This window comes from Lissotriton vulgaris, chromosome 5 (assembly GCF_964263255.1).
Source record: "Lissotriton vulgaris chromosome 5, aLisVul1.2, whole genome shotgun sequence".
Lineage (NCBI taxonomy): Eukaryota > Metazoa > Chordata > Amphibia > Caudata > Salamandridae > Lissotriton > Lissotriton vulgaris.
The window spans coordinates 1,005,471,095-1,005,485,598 of NC_141693.1; the positions used below are offsets into that span (position 1 = coordinate 1,005,471,095).

The 14,504-nt window shown below is 44.3% G+C and overlaps 1 protein-coding gene across 2 annotated transcripts in view; it reads right to left on the bottom strand.

Annotated features, from left to right (window-relative positions):
- Window positions 1–14,504, bottom strand: part of ZFYVE27 (zinc finger FYVE-type containing 27) — a 362,081-nt gene that overhangs the window by 154,698 nt on the left and 192,879 nt on the right. For both annotated transcript variants that reach the window (XM_086922616.1, XM_086922614.1), the window contains exon 7: window positions 1,107–1,240. In XM_086922616.1, coding sequence (XP_086778742.1) covers window positions 1,107–1,240 — 134 coding nt within the window. The remainder of the gene's footprint in view (window positions 1–1,106; window positions 1,241–14,504) is intronic.

Here is a 14,504-nt window from a genome sequence, read left to right on the forward strand (position 1 = left end):
TCCCAAGAGGGATCTGTAACACAGTGCAGTGTGGCACGCGTTTGCCTGGCCGTCGTGTAGCGAGGGCCCAAACTGCACTATTCGTTTGTGCTTGACATAATAAAGTAGGTTTAAGAAGGCAAAGAATGAAAAATAAAGTGCGATCTGGGACAGTGTCATTTTTAGCTGGCAGGGTTCTGGGTTTTACAAAATTTGTTTTCACACACTGGGGAGGATGAATTGGTAGATCCTTGGTAGGATTTGGAACAACATCCTTGTATCCATTGGTACTGCCCTAATGTTGCTCCAATTTAGGAAATAGTTAAAGACTTAACTCTTTAAAGAATACTACATCAAAATGCATTAAATGGCCACAATTCAGTTTCATCTTCTATCACTCAATGACTTTAACCCCTTTGATGAGGGGCGTTTTCACCTGCTGTACGGGGGGAGGGGGCCGCTGTGCTTGTGATGAGCTGAGCTCGTCATGAGCATGGAAAGTGTTAAGCTTGGCTTTGACTATGCACAGCGATCTGCTGCCTTTTGGCTGACTCTGCACTATAGAAATACCATACCATAAACATAATATACAGTTGCTTGCATCAAGGCTGGGACAGCAAGGGTGAAAGTACTGCTGATAAAGGTTCTAAAGCAGCACTGTTACTGTGAAAGCATTTTTACTAGCACTTAAAGAAAGAGGACATGTTGTGTTTGACTTTATTTGTTTAGGGAAGCTAAATGCTCTGCAAACAATTTAGCACTGTGAAAACTGGAAATACTTAATGGTTGCACCTCTACTCTGTGAAATAGAAACTTTGAAACCATTCTTTTTTTGTGAAGGGGTCCAGGATACCGCATATGGGTGGGACAATTCAGAATTCAGTGTTTATACTTTTATTGAGGATTCCCTTGGAGGCGAACTAGGATTACAAGTAAGTAACGTTTGCTTCTTAAACAACCTGATCCATTGAGAGGTCAAACGGCCAAGATTACGAAAGCAATATTGGGCATGAAAGAAATCTCTTATAAAATAGATTTCCATTATTTTATCTAAAGTGATGGTCAGGTGAATTAACTGACATGTAATGCACCTCGCCCACAAATGTAATAGACGGTCTCTTGCTAACCTCAGTACTAGTTGGGGTCGGTGTTGGGGTGCGATCCGATATGGCTCCTCCATCCAAATCTGGTGCATCTGGAGTAACTTCGGGAGGACTGGTGTCGTTCTTCTGTTGATGAGCTGCTTTGTATTCTGACAAAACTGGCAAACAGAAAAACTAAATTCCTATGTGGTCTAGATGGTGCTTACAAGTACATTATAGCATATAACGAATAAAATGATTTCAGAAATAATGACAGACAGTAATGATGCTTCAAGGTAGCTGAGGCTCAGACATAAAAATTGACTCCCAACAGCAAAATCGTGATTTCTTAATATCCCAGGACAATTGGCAGGTAGAATATACCTAAATGGAAGGCTGACAATAAGACACAAAAAAAGCAAATGGCAGGTATGAAACGCAATAACTTTTAAACTGTTATTAAAAATGTCAAACTCGGCTGCAAGTTTCTTGCTCTTTGGATTCTGTAAAAAAAAAAAACCTATCCCCCAGATTCTTCATTGTCATGTTTTGCGAGTCCTTAATAGCGATTATTAGGGAATCGCTATTAAAGACCCGCAAAACGGGATTCATGTAGAAATCGCAATATTTATTGCGATTCCTACAGCTTCCTTATTTGCGATTCGCTAATTGCTAATCGCAAATAAGGATGCTATTTCAAGGGTGCCAGGGTGTCCAAAGGACACCCTGTAGCACCTCTGAAATGGTAATGTACACTGGTGTTGCGCACACACATGTCCTTGTGTGTGTAACATACAACCTAGAAAAATGCAATTAAAAAATTGAGATTCCTTAAATGCAATTCATCGCAATTTAGCGATTTCTGTAATTGCGATTTTTGCATTTGGGATGATGAATCCCAAATGCTAAAATAGCGCTCGCAAAGGGCCAGATTCTCAGAATCTGGCCCTTTGCGAGACGAATTTCCTTTGATGAATCTGGCTGTAAGTGAATGAATGTCAAGCAGGCACGGGTGGGAGCTTTGGAGTAAGCTATATTTTGAGTAGTGCACAGGGAAAACCTAAGCAAGTATTACAGGTTTTATATTTTCACACACAAACATTACAAGCTCTGTGCGCTACGATTGGAGCAGAAGTAGGCAATGATGATTAAATAAGTGGTTATTTCGCAGTTTGGACTAGAAGCTTAAATAAGGCAGTTAAATGTTTTAGGACAGTCTTTTAATGACTAACATTTTTATTGTTCATTATTTTCATTCTGTTATTATGTCACTGGATTCGATACTAGTAATTGATTTAGGGAAATTAGAAGTTAAAAGTTCACATGGTTTGTAAAAACTGAATAAAGTTTGTTTTAGTATTAGATTTAAAACAATGATATTTATATAGAAAATAAATCAACGGAAAGAACATGGAACATGGAGGTTTGTAATTCACGCCCAACCTATTTGTATCAATCTGAAATCATACACAGTAATTTGGAAACAACATCCCCTGCATCTGAACAATAATAGGAAAGAAAGAAGAAAGGGAACAAGTTATAGAAAGGTGTTGATATCCAGTATGCATGTTATGCACAAAACAATCTCAGTATTATTTTTCCCTACAGTAGGTTTTCTTCACATTATCTGGAAAAGCTGAAGGACTGCTCAGGTCCTAATGCCATCTCTGACCATGCACTTGTGATGAGTGATTAGTATGGTTTCCTCCAAGCATGCAGTTACCGGTTTCTTCTGTAATGAAAGCTCTGATCATGAGGTCTGTTGCCATTTGGGCCTGTTCCAGGTTGCCTTGGTCGCATCATTTGAGCATAGGGTGATTAAATAACCACTGAGCAGCTATCAATGAAATGTATAGATTCTAATGCTTATGTGCTCTTGGTGCGTCTACTGGTCTGATGTACTTATGTTAGTTTTCAGCACAGCAGAATAAATGGAGAAAGAAACAGAAAAGTCAGACTCATGTACATGTTGCATATGTCTGCAGATGGAGTTCACTTATTGTCAGTGGTTCATGCTCGTGCGAAAGACCATGAACTGGAAACAACACTGATCACAAAAGGATGCCTCAAGAAAGAAAGTGGCCATCAGACAATCTCAATGTATCTGCAAATGTTTATGACTTGGTTATATCTAATGCTAAACGTCTTTGCTGAGCATGCACTCGATTCACCTCTGGCCTGGCAGTGGCAACTATCTTCTGATATGCAGGCTTCATCATGTGAATAGCTGCTAATTTGACCTGATCAGTTACTCGTTTACATATTTTGAGCGTAGGAGGATGATTAGAATATATGTATGCTGAGAATGTGTTAATATGGTGTTTTTATTGCATATTATTTATTGGTGTATTTACTTAGCTCAATAACTTAGTAGCTTAAAGATCAAAGTAGAGTAACATGTCAACAAATCCTAAGAGCTTTTTGTTATCTCTGGTCATCTTCACCCTATACATGGAGCCGCTTGGCGCTCTATTCACAGATAACAAAAGACACAATTGATAGACGGAATGCAGAACAAATCAAACCATTCACCACCAGTCAAGAGATCAGGGTTAAATCCATCATTCTTTTTGCTCAACATGCCACCCCAGTTTAGACCTGGCCATGTGCAAATCCTCCCTGGACCGGAAACAAGCATCCTAGGATCAGTTTCAGGGTTTCACCCTCATCAACCAGGATAGCTTGAATCCAGTGGCACAGTGAGCCCGGGACCCATGTCTGGGTACCTGGTGCGCTTAGGGCAAGAAAGCAAAAGATACACAATTGATGGACGGAATGCAGAACAAATCATAACATTCACCCCCAGTCAAGCAATCTGGGTTAAATCCATCATTCTTTGCTCACCATGCCACCCCAGTTCAGACCTGGCCATATGCAATCTGTCTTGACTCTGTGCCTCATGGGAACAGTCCAGCCCGAACTGCCAAAGCCAGGTCCTCCCTGGACCAGAAACATTCATCCTAGGAACGGTTTCGGGGTTTCACCCCTCATCAGCCAGGATGAGACCTCGAAACCGGTCCTTGGAGGCTTGCTTCCAGTCCAGGTAGGACCTTTCCTGGCAGTTCGAGCTGGACTGTTCCCATTCGGTGCAGGGTCAAGGCTGATTTGCATATGGCTGGTTCTAAACTGGAATGGCTTGGTGAGCAAAGAAAGAGTGACTTAGGCAAAGATCTCTGTACTGGGTTGAATATAGGACATTGTTCTGCATTCTGTCCAACAATTGTTCTTTTTACTCTACTCACAGATAACAGCATCTAAATCCAACAATATGCCGATGATACACAACCATACTTGAAAGTGTTCTCAGCTTCAGACATGTAGTGCCTCAAATACAAAGCCTGCCTGAAGCTAAACCCAACCAAGACACAATTCCCCTTAATTGCCAAGAGCAATAATATAGATACAGTACAAACTTAGCTCAATGACACGGACCTTGACAGCTTCTAAACCGAACTTTTAACAAATGTCAAGTCACATGAATTAACCCTAGAAACCAGACCCAAGGTACACACTTCCAAAAAACAAAGACGGTCTGGTACCAGCGTCTAAAAGAATGTCAAACCATTTCTTTCAGAAAGCCACTTCAAAACTGCTGGTCACACCTTGTACTCTCAAAACTGGATGGTGGTAATGCCCTTCTCCACATCTTCCCATACTCCACGCTGGCACCCTTTAGGGGCATTCTACCTGCTGCAACAGGTCTCATCCAGGGACTGACAAAATATGATCACATCACTCCCGTACCTGATGGAAATCTATTGGCTCTCTTTGTCACCTCACACCATGTTCAAAACGAGCTCCATCATTTACAAAGGTATCATGACCAGCACCCTCGCTTATCCTGCAGACAAGCTTACCATCTTTGCTGGATCTTAACACACCTGCAGTCAGGACACCATCTGAATATAGGCTAAGAAGTGTAAAAAAACAAAGAAAAGAGAAAGCAGGCCTACTCCATCTATGCATCCTGTTTCTGGAAACAGTCCCGTATCCATCAGGACCACCCAAAACTGCTTCAATTTTGGAAAGCATTCACGACTCCCTTCTTTAATGAACACTACATCACAACGCACTAGTCACCCACTACCACGCTTCCTCTTTACTAATCGTTGACCTGATGCTCGTCTTTGACCATGTACAGGGCTCCACTGCCTTTTCGTTAAGTTTGCTCTATAGAAGTACCGTACACATACGAGGATGTTCAGAATGGGTCAAGATCTGCGGTAATTGGCTAGGATTAGAGTCCCCCATTTAGCCTGGCAGGACGCAGATCACAGGCACTATGGGTAGCCAGCCACCCACCTAGTTCTTGAGTGTGCACAGAATTTTGACTCTTTGTAGATGTGAAAGATGCAGAACCAAAAGATAAGAGATAACTTGTTTGTGTTAGTGTCATATCTAAATATCGGGTAGCTCTACCTGAAGAACCTGCCTCTATCATGGACACTAGTTTTGAACCAGTGGCATTCTCTCCTCCTCTCTTAAACCAAAACCATCCCATAGTCCGTTCAGGGGACAGCTTCCCAACTACAGCTGTATTCTGATTCTTGTATGCCTTAGTCAAGTCTTGGAGCCAGGGAGCAGATCCTTGATGAATTTAATTATACTTTGAATCATGTTATCACCTCAAGCATGCCCCTGTTATCCCTTGCGCTCTTTCCTTCCAAGTTCTGAAAGAGGATCCATCCCATGCTCCAGTAAGGCATTACTTCTGTTCACTTGTTGCTTCCTGGAATGTCCATGCACTCCAGAGGTGGAGGAGTGATAACTGCTCAAACCTGCACTATGCTGCAGCAAACTCACATCTGTACTGTAATATAATCAGTCTCACCCTGTGCGAGTATGAGGTTTAATGAGTGATTTAAGACTGGTTTCTTCTTTCAGAATTTGTTTTATCAACTGCTCTTACTTAGAGCTCCTGCGCTCTACTCTAGTGGTCTGTGATGGTGAATCTTCGAGAACCTGAGAAGTCTCTTGAATCCGGCTCCTGCTTTTGTAGCTCCAGTCTTCTTTCATGTGGCTGCCATATGTAGCACTGTGCTTTTTATGTTTCTTGCTAGCATCACAGTCTCTCCTTGTTTATGACTTTGTCTTTCTACCTTGAAAACCTGAATTTTTGTCTTTCCCTGCTGGAAGGCTGACCATGTTTTTGCTGACTGGCAGTGGTTGTATTTTTTAACTTTATTTTCCATTTCCAGAAGACAAATATAACACAATTCACATTTGTTATATACTGCCATACCACAGAGTAAAATGCCAAATAAAGTCTTGTAAAGAACAATACAATACACTGTCATCACCTTAAGCACCACCCTCCAACCTGTCTTTCTCCAACATCCAATATCGATGCAATAAAAACCTGTTTCAAGCAATTTGTGTTTCCCCGGAAGATATCTATAACATAAGCATACGTTTGCTTTTCATCACAGGATAATGCAATTATCAGTACTTTGTTCGGCCACCATGTTGTGTGTCAACCCACTGTAGGAAGGTAGGATCTGACTACATAGTTACCTCCACTTTTTTTCCTGGTGTTATGCTAGTTTTTGACTAGTCAGACTAGGATCCTAGTTTATCTGCTTTCTCCCTAAATTGGCTATGTATGTAAGGTACACCACAGATTGGATACTGAGGTACCCTTATCAGTCCCTAGTATATGGTACACCATGTACCCAGGGCATAGGTACCCAAGAGGCCTCCCATGGACTGCAGCTTTTGTTATGCCATCCCTGAGAGGCCATTCAAAATGACATGACAGGCCTTCTACAGCAGACTGTGTAAGATGGTGCTTGCACCACTTACCGAAATATAGGTTCACTATATCTATCTAAATCACTACACTTAAAAACCTATCAGTCACCCTTACGGCAGGCCTTATCAATCATGAAGGCAGGGTGCTGGTTTTATGTGAGAGGATGCCCCTGCATGAGCAGAGCCCCTCTGAAGCCTTCGGAGACCATTCTCTGGGGTTGTCTGTGATGCAGCCAGGCATATATGTTTAAGTGCATTATAACCTCACAGTAAATGCTAACTTTATAACGGCTGCTTAGAAACATGTTGTGTTTGGTGTCAAACACCTTGGAATCATACCTACACACCAATAACTGGTGTGGTAGGTATGATTCCACCCTTCTAGGACCACTACTGTGGGTCACCGGTCTACCTGGTACCAGCTTTCTCGACCTGGGCAGCACAAAATGGATGCTGCCAGCCACAGGCACGATTCTGCTCTCCTGCTGATGAGTGAATGTGTGTGGGTGCTGCACACTATTGTCAAACTAGTACGTTTTGTACGTTTTGTGTGCTGCCTTCGATTGGTGACTGCTTACACCACTAACAATGTGAATAGGGCCTGGCCCCTAATTTCAATTGTAAAATGAACTGAATACTAATGGTTTAAATATACTGAAACACTATAAAGGAGTTATTGTTCTTTGTAAGTAGTGCGCTCTCGCCTCCTGCTGATGAGCCAAGTTCGAGCAGAGGAAGGCATGACAATAGGCATCCTGTCACAGGAAGGTGTGACCACCTCCCAGACAGGATTTAGTGTATTGGGGCTGGGTGGGTGCACTCAGAGTGCCAGAAAGTCTGCACTGGGTCACACTTGGTGTCCCTATGCATAGTCCAGCTCAAATTAGTTCTGGGAGCCATTTGCTCCTGCTCTGGCACGAAACTGGACAAAGGACATGGGTGTGGCCAACCCTCTGTCCTGCCCCTCCCCTAGGAGGTTCCACAGAATCCGTCTAACCCCTTCCCATGGGTATAAAGAGGGTAACCTGGCTACAGGACTTTAGATTTTACCTGGACAAGATTCTGCTAAGAAGAAACCAAGTACTTTGACTGCCTGCACTATGAATGCACATCTGAAGAATCTCCCTTGGAGTAAAGGAGTTACTGCCCTGCAACAGCAGGCACCTAAACGCATCTGACCGGTTTGCATCTCCAGAGCTTCAGCAGACTCCAAAGATTTCAGCAACACAGGAGGTGGGTTCCGAAGGTCCCTGAGGTAGATCGGACCTCTCAGCAATTCTGAGGTGGGGGCCCTGCAACCCAAACCCCTGTGCACCGAGTACATTTGCAAGTGCATATGCTTGGCCATCCCTGAGCCTGTGCATTGGACTCTGCGTGGTCCTGACCCCGAGCAGTATTTGCACTGAAAAAATCTGGCCTCCACTTACCGAGTGCTCTGTGGGCTGGTACTTTGCAACTACTTCAAACAACGAGAGAGGCAGGGTGTGAATAATCACTCTTTTACCCCTAGTTTCAGCTATTCATCAATAACAGAAGAGTGATAAGTAACAGACACCTCAAGAGAAAGTCTCCAGGGAAGGAAAAAGGAAAATGTAAAAGGTTGAACCTGGTGAAAGGAAAAACACAAAAGTTAATTGTAAAAAGAACCCTCACTCACCAGCCTAGTGGTGACATGCTTCATCACTGGGTTCCCACTGGAAGGACCGAATGTCCTCCCAGTGTGCTTCCACGCCTGTTTACAGCGGAGCTGGTTCTTTTGTGTGTTGTTTTTGGTAATGCGGGTTGGACTATTAATAAAGTAGTTGGCAGTCACTTCTACGCATTTTTTAACGATTTTTTGCACACACTTAGCACAATTGAGTTTTTTCTCACCAAAAACACACAAAAGAACCAGCTCCGCTGTAAACAGGCGTGGAAGCACACTGGGAGGACATTTGGTCCTTCCAGTGGGAACCCAGTGATGAAGCATGTCACCACTAGGCTGGTGAGTGAGGGTTATTTTTACAATTAACTTTTGCGTTTTTCCTTTCACCAGGTTCAACCTTTTACATTTTCCTTTTTCCTTCCCTGGAGACTCTCTTGAGGTGTCTGTTACCTATCACTCTTCTGTTGTTGATGAATAACTGGTGCTTTGCAAGCCTGCTTGAGGTCTCCTTGCGATCCCTGGTCCTTTGGCCTGTGGGTCCTGGCGAGGGTCACCTTGTTTGTTCTTGGGCTTTTCTGGTTGCTCCAGATGTGCCATGACTCTCCATTGCTTGGAGAGACTCCTGGACCTTGCTGGTCCACACCGTAACCTGTTTCCTCTGACGTGAGTTGCATTTGCCAAGGCTTGTTGGTGGACATCAACCCCTCAGCACTCGACATCCTGCGTGGGGCAGCTCACCTCTGGATCCTGGTCGTCCTCGACATCTCCTGGTCCCTGTGGCTGCAGAGTTAAGCATCCCTTCTTTGCACCTGAAGCACCCAACATCGGTGGGCATTCGACTACCGAGCCCCTGGTCGCTTGCCGTGGCCCAGGCTCAGTCCCCTCTACTTTCAGGTTCCTCTCACCTCAAATCCAGGCTTGGATTCCACCGGACACTCTTTGCCTTCCTGGCAGCAGTACTTCTTTGCAGCTCTCCGTTGAAAACGACGAAGGTTTCTGACACCACTTGACCCCTATGCACCCGGCTCCTCTGGGACAGGTAACACGGGTACTTAAGTACTCACTGGTGGGTTGGCTCTAGAACCCCCTATGTTCCAACAGGTTTGCTTGAAGTCCTAGTAGAAGTGCCCTTAAACTCTAACTTTGCAACTGCGATTTTCCCATAGAGTTGTACGGAGCACGCGGTCGTGTTTCCTCACTGCACACGTCCTCTGTGGGCTCCCTGTGTCACTCCTCTGGGTGGTTCCTTGGGGTCTTAGTGATTCTACCTGCTCTAGGCACTGTGTCTAGATAAGTCGTAGTTGCTATACCATTTATTATATATTTATATGGTTCGGTTTCCCCCTGGAGCCCGCTGTGTATGGTGCTATTTACCAATGGTCTATTGATTCAGTATTGTGTGCTTTGTGCCCTAGTCTCACATAGAGACTAGTAGAGAGTGTTATGTTATGTTATGTTATATTGGTTTTTCTATAGCGCACGGCTACTCCATAGAGTGTCCCGGCGCTTTTAATTAACGAACCAGTAACAAAAGAGAAAACACAACACAGTAGAATAACAGACCAGGCCAAAGGAGGAAAAAGCAAACTAAAGGGCAAAAAGCCAAGTTTTAAGGCCCTTTCTAAAGTTCAACAGATTAGAGGTGCTCCACAGAGCCAAGGGCAGAGTATTCCCCAGCTGTGGCGCCAGCAGCCTGAAAGAGCGACCTCCAATCCGAGCTCTTTTTACTCGTGGGACCACAGCAAGGAAGAGTTCTTCAGATCTCAAAGATCTGGCGGGATGGTAAAAAGCAAGCCTCTTCTGAAGATATTTGGCTCCCGAGGCGTAAAGCGCCTTATGGGCCAGGGTCAGAGCCTTAAAAACTATCCGCTTACGGATAGGCAGCCAGTGCAGCGACTGCAGAAGACCAGAAACTCTGGCTCGCCTGTGCAGACCGAAGATGGCCCTTGCGGCCGAGTTCTGGACCACCTGCAGCCGCTGTAAGAGATATTCTGGCAGGCCAAGATAGAGGACATTGGAATAATCCAATCTTGAGCCTATTAAGGCCTGCACCGTCATCTTCCTGTGCTCCTCAGAAAGCAGTGGCAGGAACTTCCGGAGCGTCCTGAGTAGGCCAAAGCATGTGCCCGTCAGACCAAGGTTCTGAGATTTTAACGCCAGACCATTGTCAATCTTGATCCCTAAGTTCTTTGCCAGCTGGGACGAGCCCGCTGGAGGGAACATGCCGCCCGGCCACCATTCCTGCCAATCTGGATCGGATGCACAACCGAAGAAGAGTACATCGAAAAATACATATTTTTACATAAACACTGTGTGGTTCTCCATTCATTTAGTCATTTATGGGGTGATATTCTGGTAAAACAAGCTGCTCTACATTCCTTCAAGATTAAGTCTGAAGGCTGATCTCCACAGCTACCACTAGGATAGCTTTCTAAAGTTTGTATTTGACCTCATACATCATAAGGGTTGTGTGGCATGGACAAGGTGCCCGGTTTAATTAGTGGACAGCATATACCAACACACCATCACTCACCCACTCCGGTGGGGACCAGTCCATCTGGAGGTTGTGAAGTAGGGGGAAGTAGTCATGTCATTCAGGTAAGCTTTAACACCTTGCGTGCTGCCCCGATTTCCTCCCGGCACTGGACATTCCATAACTGGGTGTGGTCGTGACGGAACCATTCCGTCATCAGCACAGCTCAACCGTGACTGATGACGGAATGGTTCCGTCACAAGCATCGAAGGGGTTAAAGGGGCCCCATATATCTTTTGGATGAGATTCAGAAGGTAAGGTTTCTGCATAAAAGTCACTGTTTGTGCTAAAATAGGCTAAACTCTGGAGCCAGGACTTTGTAGTGGGCAATAACTTACAGCCCTATTTGAGGGCTAGCTCCAGTGGTTGTATTTTTTTCTGATGATGTTACCTGATCAGTAAACTGGCTACAAGTTCCTGTTAATTCCATAAACCGTCAAGGTATTAGACATAATTGTGTTCCTTTTTCAGATTCTTTGTTCAAGCCTCAAAATGCCAGTTGGGCTTAAGTTGTCCCTGTCCAGTACACCCCTGAGTTCCTTGACCCGTATCAGTCTTCATGCTTCCCTCTACCAACAGAGCATGGCGTACAGCCTGATCGTGGTCTATGAATATGAACCCCTTCTCTTGATTTCTGAAGTTCAGTTCCACATTTCCTGTCTTGGCATATTGCTCTCAGAGCAAGCCTTCAGTCTCGGTCACTTATTTTTTCTAATGTGTGAATTATGCCTCTTAAGCTTTATCTTCACTGTGTTATGGTTAATCCTTTTCACTCTGGTTTTGTTCCATTCTGAAATCAGTCCACTCTGTTGCAGTCCCATATCCGTTTACAGTGTGATCTCTGGCTTGGTATCCATTCTGATCAAGCAAGGGAATGGCTTCAGTTGCTGTGCTTAGATCCTTTGGGGTCTTACCGTCTCAGCGATGTCAGTCTTAATCCATGTACACACGGAGTAGAAGAGTCTTAATAACAGCAGGACCAAACTTTGGTTTTGCTCCCTAACTGCTGTTAAGAGACAACTGCTGGCATCAATCGAAAGGGCTTTCTCTATGCTGCCAGGAGACAGACTAACTGACTGACAGTCTCAGTCCCGCAGTTTCTCCCTCTCACACTCTCCCTCCCCCTCTCTCTCCTCCTTATCTATCCTTACTTACAGCCAGCTCCTATCCTCTGAAGTCCTGTGATCAAAGTTGCTTCTTTTGAGTAGCATGGTATTTTTCTTGTCTGGTTACCTTGCTAGGTATCGCCTCCCACCTTCACCCATCCCTGCCTTGGCTCCCTGACAAATTGTTAGGACCCAGGTCATGTAAGCAACGTCATTTTGAAGGCCCGGTGGGCTGTCAGTGGTCAGTTAATTACCCGGGCTGAAAAAGATGGACGGACGGAGGCTCTCCACGATGAGTATTTGGTACTGCACGTGGATTGTTAGAAGTTTCACAGGATTGCTATTCTGAAAGTTTATTTAGGAAATAGCCAGGTTTCATTTCTCCTCTGAATTTCAGATGTTCCTGATCGCTTTGCATTTTCACCAGCAGCGAGTGCCAGACCCTTACCGCTTGCCTATTCCTCCAATGGATTCATTTTGTAAGTAGGTACAAGGCTTAGTGGTGCTAATCTGGAACGTAGTGTCCGGTTGTGGGAGTATTATTTAAACTTTAGTTATACATTTAGCGGTCCTTTTCCTTCGAAGGCTTCATGAGCAATGCAAAGAGCCTGGAACATTGATGGTCTGCCTATGGAGAGCCAGAGAGCATGGCTTGTGGGGCAGGCTTCATATGGTCCCTGGGACAATAGCATGGGAGGAGTCTTACCATTGCTCTGAATTTGTGGTAGGTTATGTATTATGATCCTAGGCATAGACTATTTGCATAATCAACATTAGAGCTCAAGAGGGGGAAGATCACCTGTCGCTTGCGTCTCATCTGCATCGTTGTAGCATGTCAGATTGAAGCATTTGCTTTTGGTCAGGTACAGGAGTTAAGCGGGTGTTGAATACTACAGGGGAGATAATAGTTACTTCCAGAATGCTACATTCCACAGCATAAGGGGAGCAATCATTTTTTTTGTGTTCTCATGTGTGCTAACATACCGGAGTCTGAATTAATTTTGACTGTGGATATTATGATCCTTGATTAGCTTTATCTTTCTAAAATAATGTTTATAAATAGCTCCTTGCCAAAGATAATTAGGCTCTTGACACTGCTCAGTTTTGAACCATGGAGCTTACCGTGCAGGTTTGTTTCTGTAGGCACAATTGTACAGACAAACATTATACCATGATCATAGTTATTAAAATTGGAAACAGAGAGCTTCATGCATGCGCACCAGGCACACGTGATGGGCCGGTGTGTAAATGACCTAAGAGCAATTTCCACTTATGCCATTACTTTTCTTCTCTCACAATTGAATATTGGCCAACCCTACAGATTTAGGCAGTAGGCAACCACTTTCGCTGCAGTAAAACTGACTGCCTATTTCAGCATGCCAATATTACGTCATTAGGATGCGAATCTCAAAAAAGAAGAAAGCCAGCCTAGTGAAAGTAGGCTATCGAAACTCCATTTGGGGGAGCTCGAATAAGGAGGAAACACATTTCTCATTTTATAATTACCATGAACGACACTTGTGTGGCACTGCTGCCATCTAGCGTATTTATTAAAATATGCCGACTACGGAGCAAAAGTTGGAGAAGGAAAAATAACGGCTATATGTGTATAGGAAAAGAATAGTCGATCCCTATATTCAGTAGGACTGTAATACATTAAATGTATGTGTGCCGCTGCAGAGGACTGTGTTCGTGTCAACAAAACCAAGAACTGAGAAACCTGGCACAGCAGGTGGCAAACCCACTCCTTCAGCCCCATGGGTCACTGTAATTCCGATAGGCTCGTGCATTTCAGAAAAATGTTTTTAGCAAATGCAGAATTGGTAGTGACTTGTGCACAGAGTATTTTAGCTCAATGCCCCAGCATTACCTTTAGCATTGTGCAGCTGGACTAATGGTTGTGCAGCCCGTAGCAGGACTTTGATCTATCGCTGATATCCAAGAAGCACTACCACCAGGCAGTGAGTACCTTTACGCTGGTCAGTATTAGGTCTGCTGGCCTGGTAGAAAGCTAGATCAGTGAATTAAGCACCAGCTACGTAAAGCTAGAAGATCTGAAAGTATCAAAATCAAATCCTGGCAACAAGAACTCGGCCACTCATTCTCAAATGTGAAGCATGCTTTTCTGAAACCGGTGCTTTTTACATTGAGCCTACTTGCGGCTCCTCCGATATAGTGGAGGAGCTTCGCCCCACTGCTTTTGAGCAGGGCAGAGTAAAGGAAATATTAAATGATAATAGTTATTATCATTTTATGTTTCCTTTGCAGGCGGGCAGGGTGGGCAGGGATGCTCTGCTCTTGGAGCAGGGAAGGATTGGTTTGCCCACAGTGTGCATTGACTGTTTGGTCGGCCCTCTCGGGCCGCCAAAAACAATCATGCACACTTTCCCCTTTCTCCATGCAGGTTA